At 33.3% G+C, this 26,587-nt stretch overlaps 5 protein-coding genes across 5 annotated transcripts; 2 read left to right on the top strand and 3 right to left on the bottom strand.

Annotated features, from left to right (window-relative positions):
- Positions 1-340: 340 nt before the first annotated feature.
- HELRODRAFT_181548 (hypothetical protein) lies at positions 341-7,356 on the bottom strand (the record flags this gene model as incomplete). The annotated part of the gene is made up of 4 exons (XM_009031337.1): positions 341-984; positions 1,111-1,377; positions 1,643-6,643; positions 7,257-7,356. 4 exons carry the CDS (start codon positions 7,354-7,356, stop codon positions 341-343), a joined length of 6,012 nt encoding a protein of 2,003 aa, XP_009029585.1.
- A 1,277-nt stretch (positions 7,357-8,633) lies between these two features.
- HELRODRAFT_181547 (hypothetical protein) lies at positions 8,634-10,890 on the bottom strand (the record flags this gene model as incomplete). Its single annotated transcript, XM_009031336.1, has 6 exons — positions 8,634-8,810; positions 8,897-9,103; positions 9,231-9,493; position 10,110; positions 10,276-10,433; positions 10,878-10,890. 6 exons carry the CDS (start codon positions 10,888-10,890, stop codon positions 8,634-8,636), a joined length of 819 nt encoding a protein of 272 aa, XP_009029584.1.
- A 1,020-nt stretch (positions 10,891-11,910) lies between these two features.
- HELRODRAFT_181546 (hypothetical protein) lies at positions 11,911-13,537 on the top strand (the record flags this gene model as incomplete). Its single annotated transcript, XM_009031335.1, has 5 exons — positions 11,911-12,108; positions 12,168-12,316; positions 12,594-12,686; positions 12,897-13,066; positions 13,389-13,537. The coding sequence occupies 5 exons, from the start codon at positions 11,911-11,913 to the stop codon at positions 13,535-13,537; spliced, it is 759 nt and encodes a 252-aa protein (XP_009029583.1).
- Positions 13,538-15,504: 1,967 nt separating this feature from the next.
- HELRODRAFT_89619 (hypothetical protein) lies at positions 15,505-16,005 on the bottom strand (the record flags this gene model as incomplete). Its single annotated transcript, XM_009031292.1, has 2 exons — positions 15,505-15,682; positions 15,875-16,005. The coding sequence occupies 2 exons, from the start codon at positions 16,003-16,005 to the stop codon at positions 15,505-15,507; spliced, it is 309 nt and encodes a 102-aa protein (XP_009029540.1).
- A 4,906-nt stretch (positions 16,006-20,911) lies between these two features.
- On the top strand, positions 20,912-21,425 carry HELRODRAFT_89617 (hypothetical protein; the record flags this gene model as incomplete). The annotated part of the gene is made up of 3 exons (XM_009031291.1): positions 20,912-20,962; positions 21,094-21,213; positions 21,348-21,425. Coding segments are annotated over 3 exons (249 nt in total), but the record flags the coding sequence as incomplete, so codon positions are not given.
- Positions 21,426-26,587: the final 5,162 nt, after the last annotated feature.

The raw sequence follows: 26,587 nt of genomic DNA, 5'->3' as shown, positions 1-26,587 counted from the left end.
GCTCATACACTTAGCTTCAAGTGTACTTAAGAACAATGACAAGACAAAAATCACGCACGCACACACACACACACACACACATACATACATATATATACATATATATATATATATATATATATATATATATATATATATATATATATGAGTAGTTTATAAAAGGGAGAAATTTCCGACCTTCTCCTGTACGTATGCATTATGTATGTATGTATATATATATATATATGTATGTATGTATATAATTTCCAGAAAATTCTAACAAGGAAAATTACATACACACACACATATATATATATATATAATATATATATATAATATATATATATATAGTCGTTATTACTTACTCAATCTCCACCGCGCACACATCGTTTTCATCATCATAATTATCATCGAAATCATCATCACCATTGTAATTAGCTTCATCAACATTATTGTTATCACCATCATCATAACAATCATCATCATCACCATCGTCGTCGTCGTCGTCGTTGATGATCACATTCCGTAATTCGCTAATTTTCGATGAGGCCGTTTTACTCCAGTAGGGGGGAACACGCTTAATTCGGTTTATCATCTCGAAGCAGTACTTTCTTAGGTCCCTCTGTCTCTCGGCGATAGTGCCCATTTCTAGCTGGATCCTTGTGGGTCTTAGGTTAATAGACGTTGCGAATTTATCATTTTTTGTTTTGCAGCCTTCTGGCAGTGAATTTGGAACATCTGTGCAATGATCATCCGAGATGTAATCATTGAAGTCTAGTGAAATTTGGTTGCCGGAGAAGGAGTCGTTCTTGCTGCTGTAAGGATCGGTATTTTTGTTGTTGCTGAAATTTTTTATTTCTGTCGAAGCTGTGTATAATCTTTCGCCTGGTTTACTCATTTGCTTATTATTATGATTGTTACTGTTGTTGTTGTTGAAATCATCGTAAGACAGCCGCATGTTGTACAACAACAGTCTGTTGCTGTACTCAGTCAAATCGATGTTTGCTATTGTAGGATTGCTGTTGTTGCTCTTAGTATTAGTAGATAGAGCTGCAGCAGTAGTAGCAGCAGCAGCAGTAGTGGAATTAACAGAACCTTTATTAGCGAATTTAGAATACTTTTTATTCTTACAGGTTTTATACTCATTTTTGCTGTTTACTAACCAGTCGTCATCGTTAGTAACAGTAGTAGCAGCAGTGTTTGTAGCAACAGTAGTAGCAGCAGCAGCAGTAGTAGTAGCAAAAGTAGAAATAGGATCGATCGGACATGGACCGTATCGAACCCTGTGGTTTTTGTTGCCTTTCTGGTCAATGAAGGCTCTGTAACTCTGTACCGAGAATATAAATCTTCTTGTTACTATTGGCGATTGTAGAAGTCGTCGTAAAAAAATCGTGAGATCTGTGAGAAGGTGAATTAGTGGGTGAATTATTAAACTTCCTGGATTAATACATGAAAAAAATGAATGAATAGATAAATGGAATGGTATGAGATGAAAAGTAAAAAAGAGAAATTCAGAATGGCTGAGGGAGTGTGAGAAAAAAGTGAATGGATTGTACCACTTCGATGAATTAACAAATAAAAATTTCAAAAAGTTATGAGATCACAATCAACTTCATCAAAAAAATCTATTAAAGACATAAAACACATGACAGCAGCACATAACCTTTCTCCACACCACAAACATGTGCGGCAAAATCATTCTTTTCATCATCATCTCCATCATCGTCGTAATCACATTCATCCTTACGAACCACAACGTGCAACCTTCTGTTCTGACAATTTTCAACTAATCTACTCAATTCTGCCCATCCTTGGTCTGTGACCCCCAAGATATTTTTAACCTGATTAGGGTGGCAGTTAACGAAAATTTTGCACGTTCCGTCACTAATTTCCGCCGCCATTATACCCTGAAAAAACGTGGCCGTTTCTTCACAAAAAGGACATTTATTGGGTAGGAAAATATTTCTATCGATGTGTCTCTCGCACGTAAAACCTAATTCGAGCTTATTAACTTTATCAATAGTTGCTTCGTATAAATTCCAGCTCTTGTGCATCGAATTGTCTTTTTTGTAGAAGAGACTGCGGAAATAAAAACGCTCGACATAAGGATGTGCTTCAAACTTGGGGCCCAAGGAACTTTCTAGATGTTTGAAAACATCTTTTCTGATTGATAACAAAGAACGTTTCTTATCCACTTGTATCGAGTTTTTCTGATTTTTCATTGAAGGGGCATCCTCATTGTCGTCGTCTTCATTTCTTCTATCATTCTTATGGTCGTCAGTACTGGACGGTGCGCTGTTGAAGTAACCAAATTTCTCAAATAATGTCTCCAAGTAACACACGTCAACCTCATCAGAGCGCGAATCCATTTTCAAATTAAATTCTCGCGGAAAATCCAGAAGAGATACAGACGATAGACTAGTGAAAACAAAAAACCAATATTTCTTTAAAGGATCCGAACAATTTTTCAGATTACGAAACAACACGCGGCTATTAGTTAAAAGGCCTAGTTTATATTTCAGGCAGTAGGTATCAGAAATGAAGATCCGGACTGGCCTATCAACCTGGTGAATTTTTAATTCGATGACGATATTTCGCGCCTCTGGCACTCCAATCCCTGTCTTCTTCATAAAATGGCCGTTAATTTGATGAGTTTTGAGACCTTGAAACGTGAGAGTGTTGCACGTTTCAGCTGCTGTAGTAGCAGCTGCAGTAGTAGCTGTAGTAACAGCAGTAGAAGAAGCGGTAACTGTAACATACTCATTGAGAACTTTCCCATAGCAAACCATAACTTTATTCGATTTAATGTCTTTATATGCCTCTGACATTGTTTCTAATTCAGCGTCCTCATTAAAATTATTACCACTATTAATACTGTTTTGGTTATTATTATATTGGTTATTATTATTACTATTATTCTTAAAATATTCAATCAATTTGTCAACAGGAATTTTGTGCGGAATGAATTTCTTTGAAGTAACGACCCCCACGAGATTGACGAACCTATCACTAATTCCGTCAGCACCACTGATTTCCACATTCTCACATTTCACCAACTTGTTAATAAATTCTTTTAGTATTAGATCAATTTTTTTATGTAATATATAATCATCAGGGTTCTGATTACGATTGTCATCGTCGTCAGATTCGACGTTGGTCAGATATGACTGCCAATTTTTGTAACATCTGATCCAGTCTGTACAAAAAGGTTCCTTGATTTCAAGGGTATATTTGAAACCTTTTTTGACATCATTTGTTTTACGACTATTTGACTTCGAAATTAGATCGATGTTGCTTACTTGCTGCATTTGATTTTTAATTTTCATAGCGTGAACTCCTGTAGATTGAATGATGTATACAGAACCAGGGTGGATGGATGCATGCCATTGCAGAGAATTTTTTGAAAATTTTATTAATATTTTGTTGATGTCTTTGATGTTGATGTTGTTGTTGATGTTGTTGTTGATGTTGTTGTTGATGTTTTTGTTGTTAATTCCATCATTATCCGAACAACAATTTGTACACAGTTTAAATTCATCTTTCAGGAACCAGGCACTAATTGAAAATTGCAAATCGGTAGTCGATTCAAAAGGCATGCTATCGAAATCAGGGGCGTTAAAATTATTATTATTGTTGTCGTTTTTGTTGTTGTTGTTGCTTCTGTTGACATTGATGTTGTTGTTATTTACATTTTGATGTTTGGCAGAACCAATTTCGACAACGGCAACCTCAGTCATTATTTCGCCTTTGTGTTCAACTAACGCCATCAACTCATAAACGCATGTACATTTATCTCTAGTTTCACTTTCGACCGTTGTTACTGCTGGCGCTTCAGCATTTCCAACTAATCTATTTTTAAACAGTAAATCTTGAAGGAAATCATTCATGAAAAGCACCTGGAACAAGAACCTCGAATGATCTCCTGGATTATTTTCCAACCTATTGACATTTATGTGCATCTGATAAGGTGTTAAATGCGACGACACAACGTGATCGAGAACATTATCAAATTTAGGTACATCCTTATCACTGGGAATGTACGGAAATAAAGTTAGGCCGTAATTTATAAATTCCAAAGGGCCGAGAGATACGATATCTTTAGCGCTGAACACTAAATAACATCTAATCAGTTCATTCGACGAACGAACATCTGCTATTGTAAATTTTTCTTCAATCAAACAAAATCTATCGACTCTAATCAGACAGTTTCGATGGTTGCAGTTAACGTAAGGGCAATTGGGCTTCTGATCTACAACCGAATCCGTCATGTAACAATCCGTTTTGCAGTTTCCGGATAGGAAACAGTGATGAGACTCGGGACTACCACCGTCGCTTAGTTCGGTTACTACACATTCGACTGAACCAGTTTGATCTTTTAATATAACATTACCGTTCTCTGCCTCGAATTGTAGAAGACCTGCCACGTAGACCTTCGTGTCTAGCTCTAAACTTGATAAGCCAATGCAGGACCAATAATTCTTAGTGCCATCTAGAGATTTAAATTTATCTTTATCGGTCGTCACTAATTTCAGGAGAGTTTCAATCGTCAGGAATGTGAATGATTGCCTTTTCTCTAGATCTAACGTGATTTTGCATTCGATTTTGTTGTTGGTAGCATTGTTGTCAACATTATTAGCATGTGTTGTTGCTGTTGTGAAAAGCGAAGGATAAATAACATTATTGTTAGTAGCAATAACAGTAGCAGAATTGGTTATAGTAGTGGCAGTAAAGCTTCCTGTTGTTACGACATCTGATGTATGCTTTTCATTTCTTATGAAAAAATCTGCAAACTTCGAGCCACAGCTATTATAACCAACGTAATTAATTGGTGCAGATAAAGAAAATATTTTATTTGAAAAATTATTATTATTATTACTTGCATTATTATTACTATTATTATCATCATTATTATCGTCATCGACCACATGGCCAGAACATTCAGTGAATAACTTACTAGCAAAAATATTGAAATAAGTCTTGTAGCAATCATGCCGAATGATACTCGGAGAAAATTGCAACTTCGGAATGGCCGTCGCTATTAACACTAATTGTACTTGCGGGACGTTTAGGGACGTACTCTTGTCAATGATCTCCGAGATTAGACGATGTTGCGTTTGCTCTTCAACTTGGCCGAATTTCATGTCGCAGAGTGCTGCCGTTGCAGGCGGTGGTGGATAAAAAAGGACGGTGATTTTGGTACTGCTTGTACCTATGAAGAATGTTTTTCTTTCTGACTCATTACGTTTACTTGCATTTTCACTTGTTTTTGAAATGCTACTTTTCCTTGACTTTAATTGTTTTTCTAAAATGTTATAGCCGTCGTCTACATCCATGTTTACCGAATTTCTAAATTCGTTGATGCTGCTGCTACCATTGATGCTGCTGTTGTTGCTAATAATAATGATGTCTTTGTAATCGGCGTCATCACAGTCATCATCGTTATCGTCTACGAGATATTTTTGTACACATTCGACTCCGACGATACAGCCATCCCTGACATACTCGCAGTTACCAACGCCGACGTTGTGCGTATAAACCAAAAAATTCTTCCCCATTTCGATGATGCCAAACTTCGTCCACGCATCATTCGTCACTTTTCCGATTAACGTGAAATTTTTTCCCAAGTCCGGAGTTTTATATTTGGGTAGGGATAACTTTCGTGGACCATCTCCAGCTGTTAGGATGACGGGATTAATGTTAGTTGAGACGGCGCTTTTGGTTTTCGTTGAAGTCATTTTTGCAGCAAGTCGATATTTATTCAATATTTCGATGTTGTCAGCCATTTTTAGCAAAGGCTGTTCCGATTTCGAGTTGATTTCTAATTGAGTAACGCTCGTCCTCGGAGTGAAAATATAGACCAAATAATCTTCAGACTTGACGGATATTTTGGAAATTTTTAAACGACTGAAACTGTAAGAATTGTCTGCATGAATCAAGCTGTGGCACCAGGTTCGTTCGTTTACACTGCAACACATCAAAACTAATTCATCTTTTGAAGTGCTGTCATCATCATCGTTGCCGTTGTTATCATTGTTAGCTGTCTTAGAACGAATTTTAGCTGATGCAAACTTAGAACCAGAAGCAGAAGGAGTATTACTGCTAGTAGCTGTAGTTCGACTAGCAGCAGCATTATTATTATTATTATTACCACTAGTACTAATAGTGGTGGTGGTAACATTTTTCAACCACACAAAGAACACATATTGATCTGGCCTGGACCTCATCAGCTGACTAATTTCCACAACTTCCCCAAATAAATTAACTTCAATATCTACCGTTGTAGCACTAATTTCAGGTTCACTTTTAATCATTTTTATGTAATCTTTTAGGAGTTTGTGAGCATTATTTATGGTTAAATAAGTTGTATTATCGCTCAGCAATGATGGCATTTTATGACAGACTGATTTAATCATATTAATTTCTAAATACATTATTTCAAACTGTCCACCTCTTAGTTTTCCATACTTAATAAATGACCAATTTAACAGAACAACTTTTTCGTTTATAAATATTGGAAAAGAACATTTAAAATTTAATACACATTTTATGATTCCAGTGTCATCTTGAAAAGCAAAATTGGTAGGTATCAAATTATAGACTTCTACATCATCTATGTATGGTAATCTAGGTCTTATGTACCCGGTTAGTGCTAGAATGGTGTCACCTGAAATTAGGGAAATAAGAAAAATAATTCATGGACTATTAACAGCTATATAAATAGATACATAGATGAATAATATATAAATTTATGGTCTTATAATGTATTACTCTGTATAGATGTCACACATCAAATTCAGTAACAATGGTTGATTTTTATTAATTAGTGAATAATATATATTCATAACATATAAATATGAAAATATATATATATATGATTAGAGTTGAGGCTGTCGTACATACAATTACCAAAAAACATCACTGCATTTTTAGCTTTGGTTAGTTTCTGGTTAAAATTCTCAATAAGTATAAGAATATATAGTATTAAAATTAATGAAATGATTGATTGTATTAAATTAGTTGAGTGAATTAATGAATGAATGAATGATTGGATTACTAATAAATAAATAATAAATGAATGAATGTACATGTACAACAAATGTATATGACTTGATTAACTGGATGCATTGCCTGCACATAACATGCCATGCAAATAAAAAAGCATAAAAGTGATAGAAAGTAATTAAATAAACGAATCAATTTTTTTTAATTGTACACAGAAGGGACAAGAAATAACAAAAGTACAATATAAATAAATGAATTTTAAATTGAATCTTTACCAGTCTTTGATGCAACATTTCTGGCATTTGTGATCAAAGTTTTCACATCGATTCTTTTTAGTTTATATTTTTTAGTGGTTTCATCGTAACAGGAACTCATTTTTAATGAATTTTTTAATTTTTAATTTATTTGCATTTTTATTGATTTTATTTTTATGTGGTTAAATAATAACTTCACAAAACTTTAATTTCAAATGTCATGATTTGAGAGCGAAAAGTTTATTTTTAAATTTTCAAAAAGAGATGGAATGTATTCTTGATATTTAAAAAATACAAATTTGAGAATACTTATGAGTATATATATACATACAAGAATATAATTTAGAATATATGTTATGTTCTATTTGTAAGTGATGGAGAAGGAGGTATAGAGAGTTCCAGAGAAAAGGACCCGAAAAAGCAAAAGCAGTGTTTAGCACGAGTTAAGAAGAAGTGAGAACAAGAAGACGATCGTAAACCGGCGCGTTTAGGTTCAATTAATATATCTAATAAGTACTTAAGAAATAATTTAGATTGAGATTTATACGTAAATGTGCAAATTTTAAATGTTGTTATATATTTTATAGGTAGACAAGTGCAAGAGATCAAGATATGGAGATAAATGAGAAAAGAAAGGGGTACAAGCAACTAGACGAGCAGCAGAGTTAAAAGCTTTACTTAAAGAAAAATTATTAATAATACGGCGAGGTAATTCAGAATTACAGAATATAAATACAAGAGGGCCAAGGATAGAACCCTGAGATACCCCAATAGAAAGGGTTAGGGTAGTTAGAAGCAGAATTACAGTTACACAAATCAAGTACAAATTAGATGGACAGAAGAACTTGGAGATATATCGGCTGTGACATGTTCGAGTTTGTGTGTGTCGTATTGTTAAGATTTAAAGTTAAGTTTAGCAAAATATCTACGTCATTTTAATAAACTTCGGCTCAAACTGTAGCAGTCACTTAATAAACAGTATTGTTTCGCAAAATTTGAGTAAAAAACATAAGTTTAGACAAAGAAACCAGAGCCGTTGAAACAACAATTTTTTATTTAAATTTTTAAAGATAAAAATTGGCTTGATGATGAGCAAATCTGCTGCAATGTTTGAAGATGAATTATAATGTTATATTTCAATGTTAAAAAATGAAAATAATGATCCATCCAATGACAACGACAATAGTATGATATGTAAAGTTTTTTGATGCAAAATTTCTTGTGATAGCATCATGCTCACTGATGTTTCTTTTCAAAACTGCCAACGTTTCTATATCTAAATAGCAATTTAATGATGAATCATTAATTAATAATGAAAATTTAATGATTAATCTTTATTTAAAAATCAAAATTTATTGATATATTTTTAATTATATGAAAAATTACTCATTTTAAAAGCTAAAAAACAAAATTTTTACTAATTAATTTTATATAGAACTCATTGTTTCCGTGCAAGTTAGCAGCAACTAGAATGATTTCAGGTGTCATGTAATGATCAATTTCTGCTGAAACGATATTTTCACGCACTCCGATCAATCTATAGCAGGAATTTGTTTCGAAATAATTTGTAACGTCCTAAAAAATGAAAGATTTTGATGAAATATTATGGAAAATGTGAAAAATGACAAATAAAATCAAGATTTAATTAATAAGTGAATCACTTTGATTGAAGAATTTAGAGTTTGAATCATCAAAATATTGAAATGTAATGGAATTTTAATATCTCTGATGGTCAACCTATCATATTTCACGACCCAATAAACCACAGAAGCCAAGGGCTGTGAATAAATGGTACACATCACACAAGCCACGCCTACTTCGTTCTCATTGGTCAGTTGATTTGATGGAATATTATAAACCATCAGTGACTGGTTACAATTCAAAATGGGAGGATCTACATAACGTGAACGCAAATAATTTAATATTTGATTATTCAAATTTGTTCATCAATTTTTCAAATTAGTATTCAACAATTCAAAAATATTTACAATTAACTTTCAATGTTATGGAATCCGACATTGTAAATGTCTCTTCACTTTCAAAAGGTCTAATTATGTGAGGCCGCCGAACACTGCAACTAATAACCAAACCGTGATGGTGGGGTCCAACGACAAAAGATTTCGTATGCATTTCCTGAATTACGATTCTTTCCCTGAGCCCTTTATTACCGTCCACTATCAATTTTTCCGTCAGTGAAAACTGACCAGTTATATCGAGATCGCTTAGAAGTATTTGTATTTCATGGATTGGTGAACCGCCTACGCAAATGCAAGTTAAATGATTTAACGTACCCGAAGTTAATTCGATAATTTTATCAATATTCTGTCGTTTTTCGTAGGTTATAATGTCTTTAGCAATGTTCATGTTTCCGTGCATTAGTTCGACTTTTTGGGGACTTACTGATCAAACAAGAAGAAAATGTAATGAATTTTTTTAGAAAACGTAGTTTTAAATAAGTTACTAGTAACCAATGACTTCAACGTTGGACATTATTTGACCGTCACCGCATAAAGTATGATTCTCAATATCACATTGATACAAACCATTGTCCAGTATTGACACATCTAAGGATTAAAAAATTATCTATGCAAAAGGCTCACTGGCTAATTTTGCTATTGAAATCTATTAAAAGAAGTTCGTATGCAATAGTTTCATGAAAAATTTAATAATATTTCAAAGCAGGGGTAGGCAAACTACGGGCCGCGTTTATGCCACGAGGCCTTGTTCGCCAAAACATTATGAACAAAAAAAGAACCACAAATCTTACAAAATTTTCCCCCAGGTCGAAAAAAATTTGCTATTCATGTACATAACCCTAACCTTTCTAAGTTAAATTGTTCTCAGTGCGGCCCTCAAAGCAAAAAGTTTGCGCACCCTGTTTTAAAAGTTTGTACATGCGAAAAAATGAATAATTGTTACTTAGTATAGTTAGGTGGGTAGAGAAGGAGATGAAATCAAGCGTTTTCTTCACTAATTCAATCTTGGTTTCCAGTCTCTTCTCAGATGTAAACGGCTCAATCACGACGTTCATCACACTGACCTTTGAAACCTCGTCTGCTTGTAACTTGAGCCAGATGATGGGGAATTTAAATAGGTCAATTGAAGAATTTGTGGTTAGGTTACAGGTCAAGGATATTTGACTGCCCAGTTTAGGGTAAAAATTGTGGATGGTTTTATGGTTCAGTACATTTGTGACATCTGCAAAGTTAGCAGTTTTATGATAATTTTGTTGTTTTTTTGTATAATTTTAACAGTTTAACGATAAATGTTAATTAATTTTGATGATTAATTAAAAATGTTCCGTGTAACCCATGCAACTTAATTTTTTTCCTAAAAACCTGTTGAAAATCCACGCATCTCATCAAATGATTCCCATACAACAACACGGAATTACAACTCTTTTGAATTAAAGTATGAATGAAAGGAATGAATGAAAGACGAATTTAAAAATAAGAAACGAATGAATGAGCCGAATGTGTAAAAGAGAGATCTGAGTGAAAGATAGAGTGACTTAATGAACTGAACGAACGAACGGACGAACAAAAGAACGAAAGAATGTATAGAATGAAAGAAAGAAATGAATTGAATTGAATGTGGAACCGTTCCATTCCTAACAATTGCAACGTCATAAAAATCAATTACCATTTAAGTCCATCTTAATATCTCGTACTCGCACTGCAGACTCTCCTTTGTGTTAACTATGGCTATAATTTGTTCTCAATGGTTTTATTTCCACATTAAATTAAGCAATTTTTTGCAGTTAATTACCTGATTTTTATACTTTCGCGAATGTAAATGCATTTTATGAACATTTTTACCTAATATTAGTGTTATTATATTTATGATTATTTGATATTAATAATATTATATAATGTCAATTCTTAAAAAAAATCAGTCAACAGAATTAAAATAGCTATAAAATAATTTTATTAAAGTAAAATAGCTAACCTGGTATAAGAAATAAAGAAAAACACATAGATGATAACACTTTTAATAACATTTTTACATTAAATTTGTTATTTTATACGAAACTTTGATATAATATTGTAAAACCATTAGTATAACATGAATGAGCGAGAAATTATTTTCATTTTTAAAAACTTTCTACTCTATGCAATATTACTGAGCGATAACGACATAGCGCCAAATATAAACAATTATTAAATAATGCTTAATTTCGCCAAGGATTTGCTGAAAAAATAATATTTTTAAAACGACTTCTTGCTATTTTTTTAAATAAAAAATATGTATTTTTGTGATTTTACTCGTTCGATGTTTTAATTTCAAAATTATTTGTCACTGATTTTTTAAGAAGCCAAACTAACCACAACCAACTACCTACAAGCCAACAACGGTACAGTATGTCCAGTATATTTATTTGTTATATATGTATGTATATCATGGCATATAGCAATAGTATATATATATATGTACATGTCTTTTTTAGCTATCCAAGGCAAGTAAGTTTATGTTTATGTTATCTATGTGATATAGTTGGGTATGGTAGTATGTTAATCGTACATAGAACGTACACAAACATACCTACATACAAACAAACAAATATGCATCGATCAGGCTTTGTCCTGGTTATGTCTATATGTTTTGCATTGTAATTAATATGTTTTAATTATGAAAACACAACACAGAATTAGTGAAAAAGTTAAGAAAAAGCAAAATGAACTCCATAGAAGAGATAAAAGATGAATTTGAAAGTAAAATAAAAGCCATCACTGTGCATAGGATAATAAGAAATGATGCCTATTTGCAGTGTCTCGCTGGTGGCATTCTTCAAGATTTAGAGTGTTTGGAGGTGACTTTGCAAAAGATGGAAATGGAGATCGAGAGAAAAGTGAAATTAATCAAAAAACAAGAGGTTGTGATTTTTGTTATTTATTTATTTAATTTTTATTTTTTAACATTTTTTAACATTAGGATCTCATGGAAATGACATCAAAGATAAAGGAGCTATATAATCACAATAATAATAATAATAATAATAATAATGAGTCTACAGCATCATCATCTGCATTAACAACATCTTCATCATTGCCAAATGGAACTACTCCTACACAGATTAAAAAGTATGCATGTGTGTTTGTTAGCTTGTTTGCGTGTGTCTGTGTGAGTGTGTGTTTATACATGTATATAAGGATGTATATATGTAACTAAATGTTTAACAAAGTTTATTAGAAATGACTTTAAAGGTTTTGCATATACGCATTGTCTTTGATTGCATGCATTTTAGTTGAGAGGTAGAGAGAGACTGAGACTGATGTATGATAGTTACTGGTTTACATGTACCTATTTCTTACAAAATTTTACATAACTCAATCATTTTTCTTCTTGATTTGTTTGCAGGCGTTTCGTGAATTACGATTATGATGACTACCTGAATACGCAGGAGGATGACGAGGATGAGAATGGGTCCAAATTCACTAAACTTCCTAAAAAGTCCGACCTCAAAATATCACCCACTAAGTTGTTTGTCAGCGAAATTAAGCACCTCACAAATGATGAATTTGCTAAGTTATCTAGGCTGGTTGAAAATTTTAGTTTAATAATTTATATAGATATATATTAAAATTGAATGAACCAATGAAAAATATTGATACTGTATAATAATTATAGAATTTTCAATTTTCACTCTCGAACAAATTGTAGATACATGATAGGAAGACTCTCCGTAGAGAAGATAAACAACACTATAGATACCTTAAATCAAGTCTGCGGCTGCAAGTATGACATCCTGATAACTCACAAATCCAAACAGACTGACAAAATTAGGAATGCGATTAGGGAATATAAAAACGAAGAAAATGGTGAAACCAAAGGTTTCTCGTTGGCCTTGTAGTTTTTGTTGTTGACCTGGGGGTAATTGATTTGGGGTTTTGTTAGAGATGTATAATGGTTCTTGGGGTATAGAGATGTGTGTGCCATTATTCTACGTTGTTTCATTTTTGATTTGTTTATGAACTTAATTAAATTTTGTATGAATGCCCATGCATTTTACACACTGGAAGTAATTATTACTAATATTTTTAATAATATTAACAATTATTATTATTTTTATTTATTTATTTTTTTATTGACGTAATATTTAATCATATTAATTTCATTTCAATTTTTTTTTTAAATTCTATAAAAAATTTCCAGGTTTCAACTTTATAACCGAAAACGACATCAAGCAATTTGGCCAGATAAAAATCGACAAATCACTGTTCTCAATTCTCACGATCTTACGACACTGCGGTCGAATTAGGGAAGTCAGGGGCGGTAATCTTGTGCGATATCTCATAACGTAAAAACGAATACAATCAAATTTCATCTTTTTTTTTAATTGATATGTCGTGTCGTGTAGTGTAGTGTAGCGTTGTCTAAATCGTTCGGCAGTTAATTATTCTATAACATAGATATATCTATATATATGGATGGATGGATAGATAGATAGATTGATGGATAATAAAAACACATATTTATGTATAAAAATGAAACATACAAATAAAATATATAGACATTTCTTTTCAACAATTCATTTATTCGTTTTTTCATTTCTGAATTCAATAGACTTTTTTAATTTTAAAAAGATAAAACGAAAAATAAAAAAGATAAAATAAATGAAAAAAATAATGAGAATGATGATAATTTTTAAATGAATTCGTATCTGTTTATATATTTATGTGGAGGTAGCGAAAGATGGATGAAATGGAGTGTAGTTTATTAAAAAACTAAACTTTTTTCATTCTTACAAATTTGTTGCGTTCGTTTCTTCATTTTTTTCATGAATTTAATTGTTCATTTCATTCATTCATTCATCCACCCACTCATTTAACCAATCCTTCATTCATCTATCTAATTTATAATATTAACAATAAATTGTGAAAATTAAGCCTAACCATAAAAACGTACACAAAAACATTATATATACATATTAAATATACATACATATATATATATACGTATATATATCATGATATATATATATATATATCATGATTACATGAAACGTTATCTTCATTTTGTTTAATTCATGGTCGTACTCATAAACAAGACATATATGTATATTATGTATATGTAAATATATATGTAGAGTTTTTTTGTAAAGGCAGACATATTGTAATATATGTATGTATATAATATATATATATATATTTACAATATTCTATAAATTCTTCCGAATGTTTGGCGTTAATATGTTTGTAGTTCGTTTTTTCGATTTTTCTCGCTAAAGTTTTTTGGAGAACGTTTAGTTTATTAAAGTTCAAAATAAACTTATTTTCCGAATTCAATATATATATATATATATATATGTGTGTGTGTGTGTATGTTTATTGACTATGGCCGAAACACAGCAACTACAGGTAGAAGAAATAGACAGACAGAAAAAGAGTGAATGCTTGAATGAAGTTTTGTGTTAATATTAATAATCGTTATAAATATTTGTATGATAATATCAGTTAATACTTGTAAACATAGATGAAAATAACGAAATCTTGAAGATATATCAATGCTTCATTTCATTGCATTGAAGCGTCTGTACTAAGATCCTCTATTACACATGAATATTATGACAATGTTCACAAATAATTTTCTGTTTGTAATCTCTCTCTCTCTCTCTCTCTCTCTCCTCTTTCTCTCTCATCTGACTATCTTGAAATTAGTCAGAGCAGATGGAATTAGAGGCGAGTTTGTTTAATTGACTGTGGAAATTTACATTACATTAAGTGAAAATTACGAGACTAGCACGACAATTATACAAGGAAGGTCTGAAGAAATGTGTATTAATAGGTGACGTAAATATACACGTATGTATTTGTGCACGCACACATACAAACGTATGTATACGTAAACAATGTAATTAATATTTTAATAATTATTATTATTTATAAAATGATAATTTCGTATAAATTAAGTCATAAAAAGTTTTTTCTATGTAAAAAATGAATTACAAATGATGAAATTAAAAATATATTTATATTATTATTTACAGGAAACAACAAAACTAGAGCATAATAAAAGCATCCATTGTAAAACCCCAAGCCACTAACAGGCAATTAGTCAGTTAGGAAGTATCTAAAAATAGGTAACCAATCAAAATCTAAAAATTGACAACCGATCAAAATCGACATTCCATGTAGATTCTACAAATAAAAAACCAATCAGATCAATATTCCTATCAGTATCCAAAAATAAACAACCATCCAAGTCAATTATCCTTAAAGTAGTTAAAAAAAATACGAATCAACATTTAAAGATAGAAGACCAATAGCAATCAATATCCAACAGGAAATGTCAAGGACATATGTTCGGCTCCTTTGATTGGAAGTTTGTTCAACGTGTAGTACTGTATCATCTTGGGAACACTTGCAAATGGCTGACTGCATTGGCCGAGAATGAATCGGCCTTCATGATTGGTTACTATTTTTAGGTGGACACACCCATTGGAGCTCCTATTACGAAAAAAATGGTTAGGATGATAATTGAGAATAAATGTATAACGCCAATAATTATTGAATAAAAAAAATATATAAAGAAATTGATTAATTGACTAAAAAAATTTCAGCAGTATGAATTCATTTGATATCTTAAAAAATTTGCATCAGAATTGTTCCCACAACAATTAGCAATCGACAATTTTTTACTTGATTGACAGGCTATAGTCCAGTCTATTGCTCTCACTGTTCCTAATTAGGTAGCTGCCTTCCCTTTCATTTCTCAGCCTGGACTCTGCTTCCTGTCTCGTGATTGGTCCGTGGTACCACCTAATTAACATAATTTATTCAAAATTAAATTATGCATGTATGAATTTTTTGTTACTTTTCAATAAGTTATTTATATTATTAATATGAAACAAAGTTTAGGCCTTCATTCAATGAGCAATTATCACAATCTAAGAACATTTTAACAATCATCATCATCATCATCATCACTAATTACTAATCATGGGCAATTAATTAATATGCATACTATTACCCAAGCTAATATCTTTAACTTATCTTGTAAAAATATAAATATAATTAGTTGCCAAAGGATGGTGGCGCTAAGGTGTGTGTGTGTGCGCGCGCGCGTGTGTGTCTGTGTATGCGTAGATGAGAGAGAGAGAGAGAGAGAGAGGGAGCGTGTGCATATGAACTTGTCTACAAGACATCTATTTATTTATACATGGTATTTTTTATGAAGATTACGTAAAAGAACTTTGTATTTATTTATACAAATGCGTATGCTGTTGTTATCAATAATAAGCAGAGAGAGAAGAGATAGAGGAGAGATACATTGATAGAGATATAGAGAAAGAGAGGGAACGGTATGTACGAACTGCATTAGTAATGCCTATCATTGAAAATTCAAATTAAGATCCATTGAAACGAATGTATGAATGCTAATTAATCAGCTATCTTGAATTTATTTATAGCCATCATTGGTCTTCACAACAGGAGTTTATTTAAATAGATTACATTGACGATGCAATTACAATTACAAATTTCAACCAATCAGTAAACCAAACCATCATAAATGCAGGCTTCAATCAAACACAAACCATTCACTCTCCAATGGTAGTTTTGACTCAATCTTTTCAGCCAATTCTGAATGCCTGGCGTGAAGTGGTGGCGGCTGTTGCAGCTGCTGCTGCTGATGATGAAAGTGATGACGTGATGATGACGCCGATAACGACGAAGACGACAACGTCGATGATGATGATGGTAGTAGTTGTAGGATGTGTGGAGGGGGTGGAGAGACTACATGCTCTGGGGAACTCTTCAAACTGCCTGAATCTTTCAAATATGATAATGACGTCATAAAAATAATCATTAACATAAACGCATCATAATCATGACTATCGTCATCATCACCATTGTCATTAATAATGATAATAATAATATCAACCTCTGCTAAATGTGCCAAATAAGTCCTTCTGTTTCTCATCCCACGGCGAATCATAATCCTCCAATGGCCTCCAATCGGAAATGAGGGCGGGCGTCGGAACGGAAGTCGCGGCCGCCATTTTGTTTTGCTGGACCCCTCTGCCGATCGACCCGCCACCCATCACTGGCACTCCCCGGCGATGAAGTGGATGTTTGGTAGATGAGTCAGAAGCTACGTTGTTAGGAATTAGGCGCTGGGGTGGTTGTATGTTGGATGAAAAATGTTGTTGTTGCTGGAATGACAGTTGTTGTTGCAAACGTTGTTGTGGTGAAGTTTTGGTGTTGTTGTTTGTGCTGGTAGTGTAAGATTGTTGTTGTTGCTGTTGGTTCCTCTGTAATGGTGGAGTGTTTGACGGCGAGCTGATCTTGCTGCTACTGTATCTGCTGCCAGCGATGTTGCTGTTATTGATGTTGTTGTAACCAGGAGATGAACTTTTATGCTGCGGCCGTGACTGCTGCTGCTGCAACTTTTGCTGCTGCTGTTGATGTTGTTGAATTCTTTTCTGCTGCTGTGGTGTCAAGTCAGATGTGGGCAGATTCTCATAACTCATCTCTCTGTTATCAAACTCACATGCATCCGGCTCATTTGGTAAATTTTTATAAAGGCACCCCCCAGCTCCTGATGACGAATTGGACCCGAGAGATGACGAAGCATTTCTAATTAATTTTTCTTCAAGGCCTTTTTGAAGAGCGCCTAGGTCCCAGGGAGCATCGTAAATGGCAAAGTTAGGGTCCTCATTTGAGTACTCTTCATCATTTTTAACGTGTTCAACATTTTTAGGTAAGCTGTGGCTATTAGATGGATCTGATTCTGATGGCAGTGTTTGAATAGTCAAGTCTGGAGGTAAGCTGTTTGTTTTGCTGAGTGATTTTAACTTGTTTGTATCATTAGTGTCATCAGTGTTATTTGATTTAAGATCAGCGTTGACATCTGATGATTTGTTAAGATCTTTTGTGTTAGTGTTGTTAGTTAGTGATGATGAACTGTTGTTGATGTTGTCGATATTACAATCATCACTAGCAGGTAAAGTGGTGGAATTGCTAGCAGCAACTGTAGCAGTAGCAACATCATTTATAATGTCATTTTGTTCAGTAGCACCAGAAATAATTATATCGTCATTACCTATATCATTTGATGTTTCAATGATGACACTTTCATCACTTGGTTGCTTGCAGTTTGAACTATTTTCATCATCATGTTTCATTTTATCATCAATAGCAGCAGTAACATTATTAACTACCAAGCTATCTTCATCTATTTGTCCATTCTCAAAATTTTTGAAATCATTTTCACCTTTCTTCATTTTATCCTTTTTCTCTTCATCACTGTCTTTTTCTACATCTGGGGCCACTGCTAATAACACTAATCCTGGTTCTATTTTGGCACTCTGAGCTTCATTGTAAAAGAGTGGGGTGTCAGAGTAAGGGTCATCATAAGTTATGACATCATTTCTCATTAGTTCCACCGGATTTGTCATACTTAGATAGTTACAGTAAACTGAAAAAAAAACAAAGTTGAAGAAGCTCAGAAAGAAAAATCTTTTTCTCTCCAACAAAATCCTTTTGAGTAACAAACTGGACAGTCAGAAAGAAATTTTACAGATTTATTTAACATACATGTGTTTGTCTCATGGTCAAGCTACTGAATAACAAAAATTTATTTTAAAAATAAAATTAAAAACTTTAAATTTAAATTGAATCATATTTTATTAAAAATAAAATAAAATTATATAACTTTTGTTTGTGAATTGTGCCTTTGACTTCAGGAACTTTAATTTTAATAAAAATCATTTAAAAAATAATTGTATTTGAGACGCAATGATAAATTAAATTATAAAAACTAATTCTAATGAACTAATTTAACAAAATAGGAAGCGAAAACGATGTTTTAGAAACTGAATTATGGACAATCGAATTAATGGATTATACTAAAGTTTACTTTTAACTGCAAGCTTATGTGAGTAAAAAGGATTAGAATTAAATATTTTATAAATTAATTATTATAAATATATTGAAAAAATTAGTTTGGAAAAATTTAAACTAATATTTTTTGCATGTTACAAAAACATAATTAATAATAAAATTGCAACAAAGCAATTTCAAATACTTTATAAAATTTAACAGGCAAAACAAAATTACCCTAAAAAGTTACCCTTGTACACTTTAGGATCTTTTATGTGTCATTGTTTCTCTATAAGCCATTTTGCGATTGTGGGTGAAGGATATTTTGGCGTAATTTTTTTAAAAAGTGTAAGTTTTGTTGAGTTTTGATCTATTTTGTTTTCACAAATTTTTAGTTGGTAAAATTAGGGTAGTCGGTAGTAGTTCTAAATTACGTATCTGATTGGATTCCATTAATAAAAAGCTAGTTAACCTTTAATTTGTTTATCCATGTAGCCATTTTGGAAATATTGGCTAGGTGAGTACCATTAAGAATTTTACTTAAATAGATGCTACGCATCGTTTACTTAATTTATTTTACGCGAAAATTTAGTGAAACTTGTTTAGTGAGTAATTTTAAAATCTTAATTATGGGGGCCGCCATTATTAGTTTTACATTATCATTGGTTGCACTTGGCTTGATTGAAGAGATTAGTAATCTCAGATTATGTTACCTGAATTGTTCTTTTTCACAATCAGTGGTCCATTTTTCGGTTTGCGGTGGTTTATTCAATTTATTTGAGATTAAATAATAGTTGGTTTAGGGGGTAAACTTAGATTAGTATTTGATCCTTAGTTGTTTTTTTATTTAAATGAATGGATGGGCATGGGTTGGTATTGGGTGCTTGGGCTACGGGAAAGTAAAATGTGGGGTCCATTAAGAGATTGTCTTTGTCCTTGGTCTGTTTTGGGTTTTCTCCAGTGTAACCAACCCGTTGGATCTATCAGGGCTTCAAGTCAGTGAATTTTCATTATTTTTATTTTTAAAATTATTTAATTGAAATTCAAAATAATCCTTTCAAAATAATTTTTACAGGCTGGTTCATGCATGCAAGCTACAAACACATAATTAGACATGTTGTTAGGAACTAGACTAGGCCCAGATGTCTATTTCATGTTTACTCACGTTTGCAATCATTCGACTTGGCATGTGTATGTCAACACCACTGCTTCATTTTTAACCACCATGTCAACTGTTTCAACTCTCGGTCATTTGGGATGGGCTAAAATGTATCACAACAACATAACCACCATGCAAAAACAACATCAATATACATCTGCTATAGCAGTAGCATCATTATTATTCAACCAACAAAATAGCAAGCTCAACAGATCATAATTTAGTAACAGCATTCAACAATTCATGTCTGAATATTGTTGGCCAGTTTTACATTCCTAATTCAAATGCTACAATTTATCATTAATCACCTGGTCAAATTTTCTCACATCGAGTTAAGAATATGCAAATGCATATCTACTTATGCCCTTCTACATGTCAAGATACCCTGCTGGAGATATTCTACAGTTAATAATCTCTTCACTGAATAGATAGATACCTAGCTAATTCTCCAGATGATATATCTATATATCTATGTAGTTTTCTTGTTCTTTGGACCCCAGATTAAAGTTCAATTTTTATCGAATGGTGGTTATGTATTTGAATACTCTTCACTTGACTAATGGAAGGATTTTTTCTGATTTCTTTTATTAAAGAATTATTTTGAATTGGGCAAAGAAGAATAAAAGTAGAAAGAAGAAGAATTAACAATTCTCAAATTAGTGGATAGACATACAGAAATAAAAAGAAGAAAAATGATGAAACAGCCAGATGACTGCTACTTCTACTATTATTCCAACTGTTCAAAAGTATGTTACTTTTTGCATCATTATTTGAGAAAATGCACAAACATCCACTCATTATTTACCTTGAGCATCTAAATTTCTTAAATCACAAATATGTTAATCATCAATTTTTCTCACTTTAAATTCGCACCCAGGGAGCTGAGTGCAAGTTCAGACACGAGGAGGCAGCCCGTGGCAGCGAGGTCACCTGCAGACTGTGGAAGGAGGGAAAGTGTTTTCACCAGGGATGTACCTTCAGGCATATGATTATTCAGGTTCAGTTTTCTCAATTATTTTTCACTCTTTTCAGTTATTGTTGTTGTATTTATTTAAAAATGGTGTTATGCTTGTTGCTGCATATAATGATTTATGACAGTTATTGTTATTTCTTCATTCTCCAAAAAAACAGAAAGATCGATCGCAGATTCCGTGTTACTGGCAGAGTCAGCCCAGTGGTTGTCAGAAACAGCACTGCCCTTTCCTGCATTTACCGGCTCAATCTAAATCTAATTGCGCCACCAGCAACAACAACGACAACATTACTACTACAGCCAGTAGTATCGATACTACTTATTATGAAGATGCTAATGCTACTACACAACAGTGTAAAGTAGCTTACCTGAAGAAGCCTTACCAGCAGCAGCTTCCACAAGATGAACCACATCTACAACAAGTAAATAGCACCTCCCATAATGATATCAAATCATCATCATCATTCTTACCAAGGATATCACCATCATCACCGGCTAAATCAATGAAAAAATCCTCATCATCATTGTCTCCACCACCATCATCATCATTGGTTACTGTAGATGCAACAAATATAACTACAACAACAACTAAGATGCTGAATACTGCGTATGCTAATACTGATGATAGTATTAATAATGGGTGTGTCTCAACAAATACTGTTGCCTGTATTAGTAGTACTGCTGTTTCTAATTTTAATGTTTTGTCATTGTTGCCATCATCCTCTTCATCATCATCTGTTGTCAATGAAAAAAGTAATGATGAAGATGAGATGCATGATGCAGATGACAATGAGAACATAACATCCAATGTTAAAGACAGCAATGTACAGACTAAAATTCAAAATGATGACAACAATGATGAGGATGGTTACAATGATGATGATAATGTTAGCGCCTCTGCTAATACGAATGCTAATGACGATGATAAAACTGATAACCAACCAGAGGATAATGATGATGATAATGATAATAATAATGATGCTGATGATGATACCTCTCTCGAGCAGATGCACAGAGAAAGAGCCCTTGAATCTATGAGAAGGAGGCAGATGGAGAGTAAGTGAAGATGATGATGGTGGTGGTGTTGGTAATGATGATGATGTTTATTGATATCGCTGATATTGTTGTTTCGTTAAGGCTGGTGGTGAAGATGATGGTTTAATGTCTTTAGAAATGATGATTGTGTGTGAAGTTTTGGGGTGAGGATAACTGCCTGGGACGACGAAAATGATGGTTATGGAGATAAATTACATAAATTTTTTACTCGTTTTTTTCTAATCAGAATTAAGAAATGAAAAACTGAATGAACTGGACAGCATCATCAGTGATAATGTCCGCAGCAGGGAGAATGATGATGACGACGACGACGACAACACGAAGCGTAAAAGTGGCAATGGGAAGGCCGTTAAGAGTGGTGCACCTCTGTCATTAGGACATCAACCGAGAAGAATTGTAATTAAAAGTGGTCAGTATTTGTGCGTACCTTCGTTCAATCAATCACTTCATTCATTCATTTACTTTTTTCATCATATTATCACTGACTATCTAATGTTGTCAAGTACCCAACATTGTCTTTTCTAGTCATTATTAATATCATTTCACTTCTGATGCTGTCACTCCTACAAAAACTTAACAGTTTACTGTTTGCATGTACTACATTTTCACTACCCTACATTATTCAACTTGCTCCCTCTATCTTCTTATATCTTTTAACCGTCGTTTTGCATGTTGCAATTGCTTCTGGGTCTGATAGAGTCTGAGGATGATGTTTTAAAGGATAAAAACAATTGCATCATCATTGACAGCATTTTTTATAATCAAATTAAATACAGATAGCAGAGCAGTAGCTACCGTGAAGCCTATATCACCCGGAAAGAACGACATTACTGATGGCCTAACCATCTTTAATACGGGCCTAAATATTAATCATCCCCATGATCAACAACCAAATAGGAACCAACAGGAAAATTTCACAAGAGCTATACCTGCATTCTGTACTAGAAAAGTACAGATAACCAATGAGTGCAAAGTTAATCGTGTCATGGGGATTCCCAAAGGTCGAAAGGTCACAGTTCAAGTGGGAGCTGATGCCGGAAGTGATGATGTTGATAATGCCAGTAAAGAGATATTGAAGATGAAAGTGAAAGATAGGTTGGGAAAAAGAGAAGTTGATGATGCTACTTTTGTTAAATACAATGATGATGGCAACAATAAAAAGATGAAATTTACTGATGATGGGGACGGCAATGTAGAAATTGCAGTTTCTTCATCGTCGGTGACGTCATCATCTACATCCTCGGTGACGTCAGTTACATCATCTTCAACATTGCTTTCCATTAAAAATAGATTAGGCTCATCTAAAAATAGTGATGATTTCAGCAGTGCCGGTGATGTAGAAGTGATAACTGGCAATCAAGATCGACGACCCGACCAGCATCATCGTCATCATGGAGATGGTGATGTTATGGTTTCTGTTAACGATGGTCGGAGTGACGGAGAGGATGAGGATGAAGTTGAGAAACTGAAGCAGAAGGTCATATTCATCAGTAAGAGCAAGAGAAGTAACAACGTTAAAGACAACAACGTCAGTAGTAGTAGTATCAGTAAGAGAATTATCAACAATGCTATTACTGCCAGTACTAAATCAAGAAGAGGTAGTAGTAATAGTAATGATGGCAATGGTAACTGTAAAAAAATTGATGACCAGACCTTGAGAAAGAAGGTGAAGTCAACTGTCCAGATATATAGGCCACCTGTAGCTGTCAAGTCAGCTGCTGCTGAATCAGCCGCTAGACCGACTACTGCAGTTGCTAATTGTGCTGCTATAACTAGCAGTAGTAGAAGGGATGGTGTAGTAGCTAGTAACGATGCTAGAATAAAATTAGGTGAGTTTTCTTAATTAAGTGTTTGTGTGTATGTTTGTTTGATGTGTGTATGTTTGTTTGATGTGTGTATGTTTTTGTGTACCTTTATTGTGGCACTTAGCATTACAAATGTGTATCTGTATTTGTATCAGCATCATTTCATTTATTTCTCTTCAAGATGTGGACAGGAAGAGGCAGCTGACAACAGGAGCGCCACCAGGAACAACTGCAAATAGAAATAATAGCATCATCAGCAACAACAAAGAAATCACTGGATTGTTGAAAAAGCCTCTCCAGCAACAAAAACGAAACAACATCAGCAGCACTGATGAGGATGTGGATGGTAGAACAACAATGGCAACTTGCAACATGACGTCGACTTCAGCAACAACATCAAAGGCAGCGTCATCGACTTCATCATTTCGACTAAAAAGGATTGGAAGCCGATCAAATTTTGAAACGTCAACAGCAAATAACAACAAAAGTAATGATGATGATAATAAAGACGAGTTTCACTCTATCAACAATAGCAGAAAAATGAATGGAGATGTTGTTGTCAAAAGTTTTGAAGAAATTATGTTGGAAAAAAGGTTGAAAAGTGAACAAGCAACCAAAAGCAATGAACACAAAACACAGAACATCAGCAAGAACAGCAGATTTGCTCAACCACAACATCAAATATCATCGAAAAATGATTTCAGTAATGACGAGGACAGCAACAGCAATGATGCTAGTGATGGCAGATACAACGAAGATATCAATATTAAATATTCAACTCTGGATTTTCCACTGAATACTGCCACTTCTAAAAATGAAACTGATGAATCATTAAAAATTTCCCAACAACAAAAACTGCAAAAATCACCAAAGTCTTCTGAAAATAACTCTTCTGGTGTTTCCAGGGATTCTAAGTCCAGCAACAACAAGAACAATCCCTTGTCTACATACAGCTTATTGAAGAGAAGAAAGTTATCAATTGAAAGTTCTTTGAGTGATGATAACAATAGTAATAACGATAATAACAATTCAAATGAGCAGCTCAACATTTCCAATAACAATGACTACAACCTTGGCAGCAGCAGCAGCGACTGCAACAACTACAACAATGATAATGGAAATAACAACATCTGTGATAAAAATATTTCAATTATGGATGTCGACCTTACTGCAAATAGACAAGAAGGTCGATGTCACGCTGGGATGGAGTGGACCAGCAATCAGAGAGAGGCAACAGCCACAGCTTCTTCAACTGCATCGACAGCAGTCATTGCATCGTCGTCATCTTCAATTAGTGTTACGTTAGTTTTCATTAGAGCTTCCCTATTGTACATTTGCTCTTAAATAATGTTTTTATGTTTATAAATAAGTAACATAAACCCCTCATTCATTGGTCGATTCAAATTCAAACAGGGCAAGCAGCAGCAGCCAATCAGAAGAGAACATGTTCCCGGATGACTTATCCATGTTCCTCGACTTATCCATGCCTTCCTACTCGAATGCTCCAGCTGTCGACGTCAACGATGATGAACTTTTCCGAGAGATGCAACAACTGTTATCATCCTAGTTGTCATTTTGATGATGATGATGCTGATGATGATAATTATGTAAATAATGTGGGAGGTGATTTGAACCATGATGACAATATCTTTTTGTACGTTTCTTTCAGACAATGTTTCAGATTTTTGAATTTTAAACAATTCTAAAAAAAAAACTCGTTCACTCTTAATACACGTGTGTTACGCGTATGTTTGTGTGTGTTTAAAATCAGTTTACCGTTACATTTAATTAATTTATTCAAAGAAGTGAACTGAATTCTTTTTTAAATGTTTTATTTTTAGGTATGCTAGTTTGTTTGCGTACGAATGTGTGCAAATGTGGGAAGTGAGCTCTGTACATAAATGTATGTGATCGATGAAAATCGTTAAAATGTGTGCATTTTTTCTTTAATTGTGTGTGTGTGTAGATGTGTTTAAAAGAGAAAAATAATGAGAGATACATTGTATTGTATTGTAACGTTAAGACATTCGCTATTCATGTATTTTTAATATTATTAAGGAAAAAAACGAATGTTCGGCTTGACGTATTTGAAGCTCGGATTTGGCTATTTTTACAGGCTTATTAGTGGTATTTCCGTTCAAGCCAACAATTTAACTGCATTCAAGAGGAATGTTTGTTGAATATTGTTTCAACTGGAAATTTATCAGGCCATGATGGCTGTTAAAACATCGGAGTTTTAACAAGAGATTTGATGTTTTCTCAATGATTAATTGGACGGAAATGAATGATTTTCTCATTGGCTTGTTTTTCATTCTGATGAATTAAACTTTTTGGTTTCTTGCGTGTGTGCGTGCCTATGTGAGAAAGTGTTAGAATATACCATAGTTTCGAAACGATCGCTGGCTTTTAATGAGTCATTAATATTGCTATTTAACTTGAACGTTTCAAAAATGATGGTTGGAAAAATAATCGGAATATAAGGTTGCAATCTTCATAGTAATTGTGAATGTACTAATAACCACGGTAATATGTAGCGA

This window comes from Helobdella robusta, assembly GCF_000326865.2.
Source record: "Helobdella robusta unplaced genomic scaffold HELROscaffold_72, whole genome shotgun sequence".
Lineage (NCBI taxonomy): Eukaryota > Metazoa > Annelida > Clitellata > Rhynchobdellida > Glossiphoniidae > Helobdella > Helobdella robusta.
This window is presented reverse-complemented; position numbering and strand designations above follow the sequence as displayed.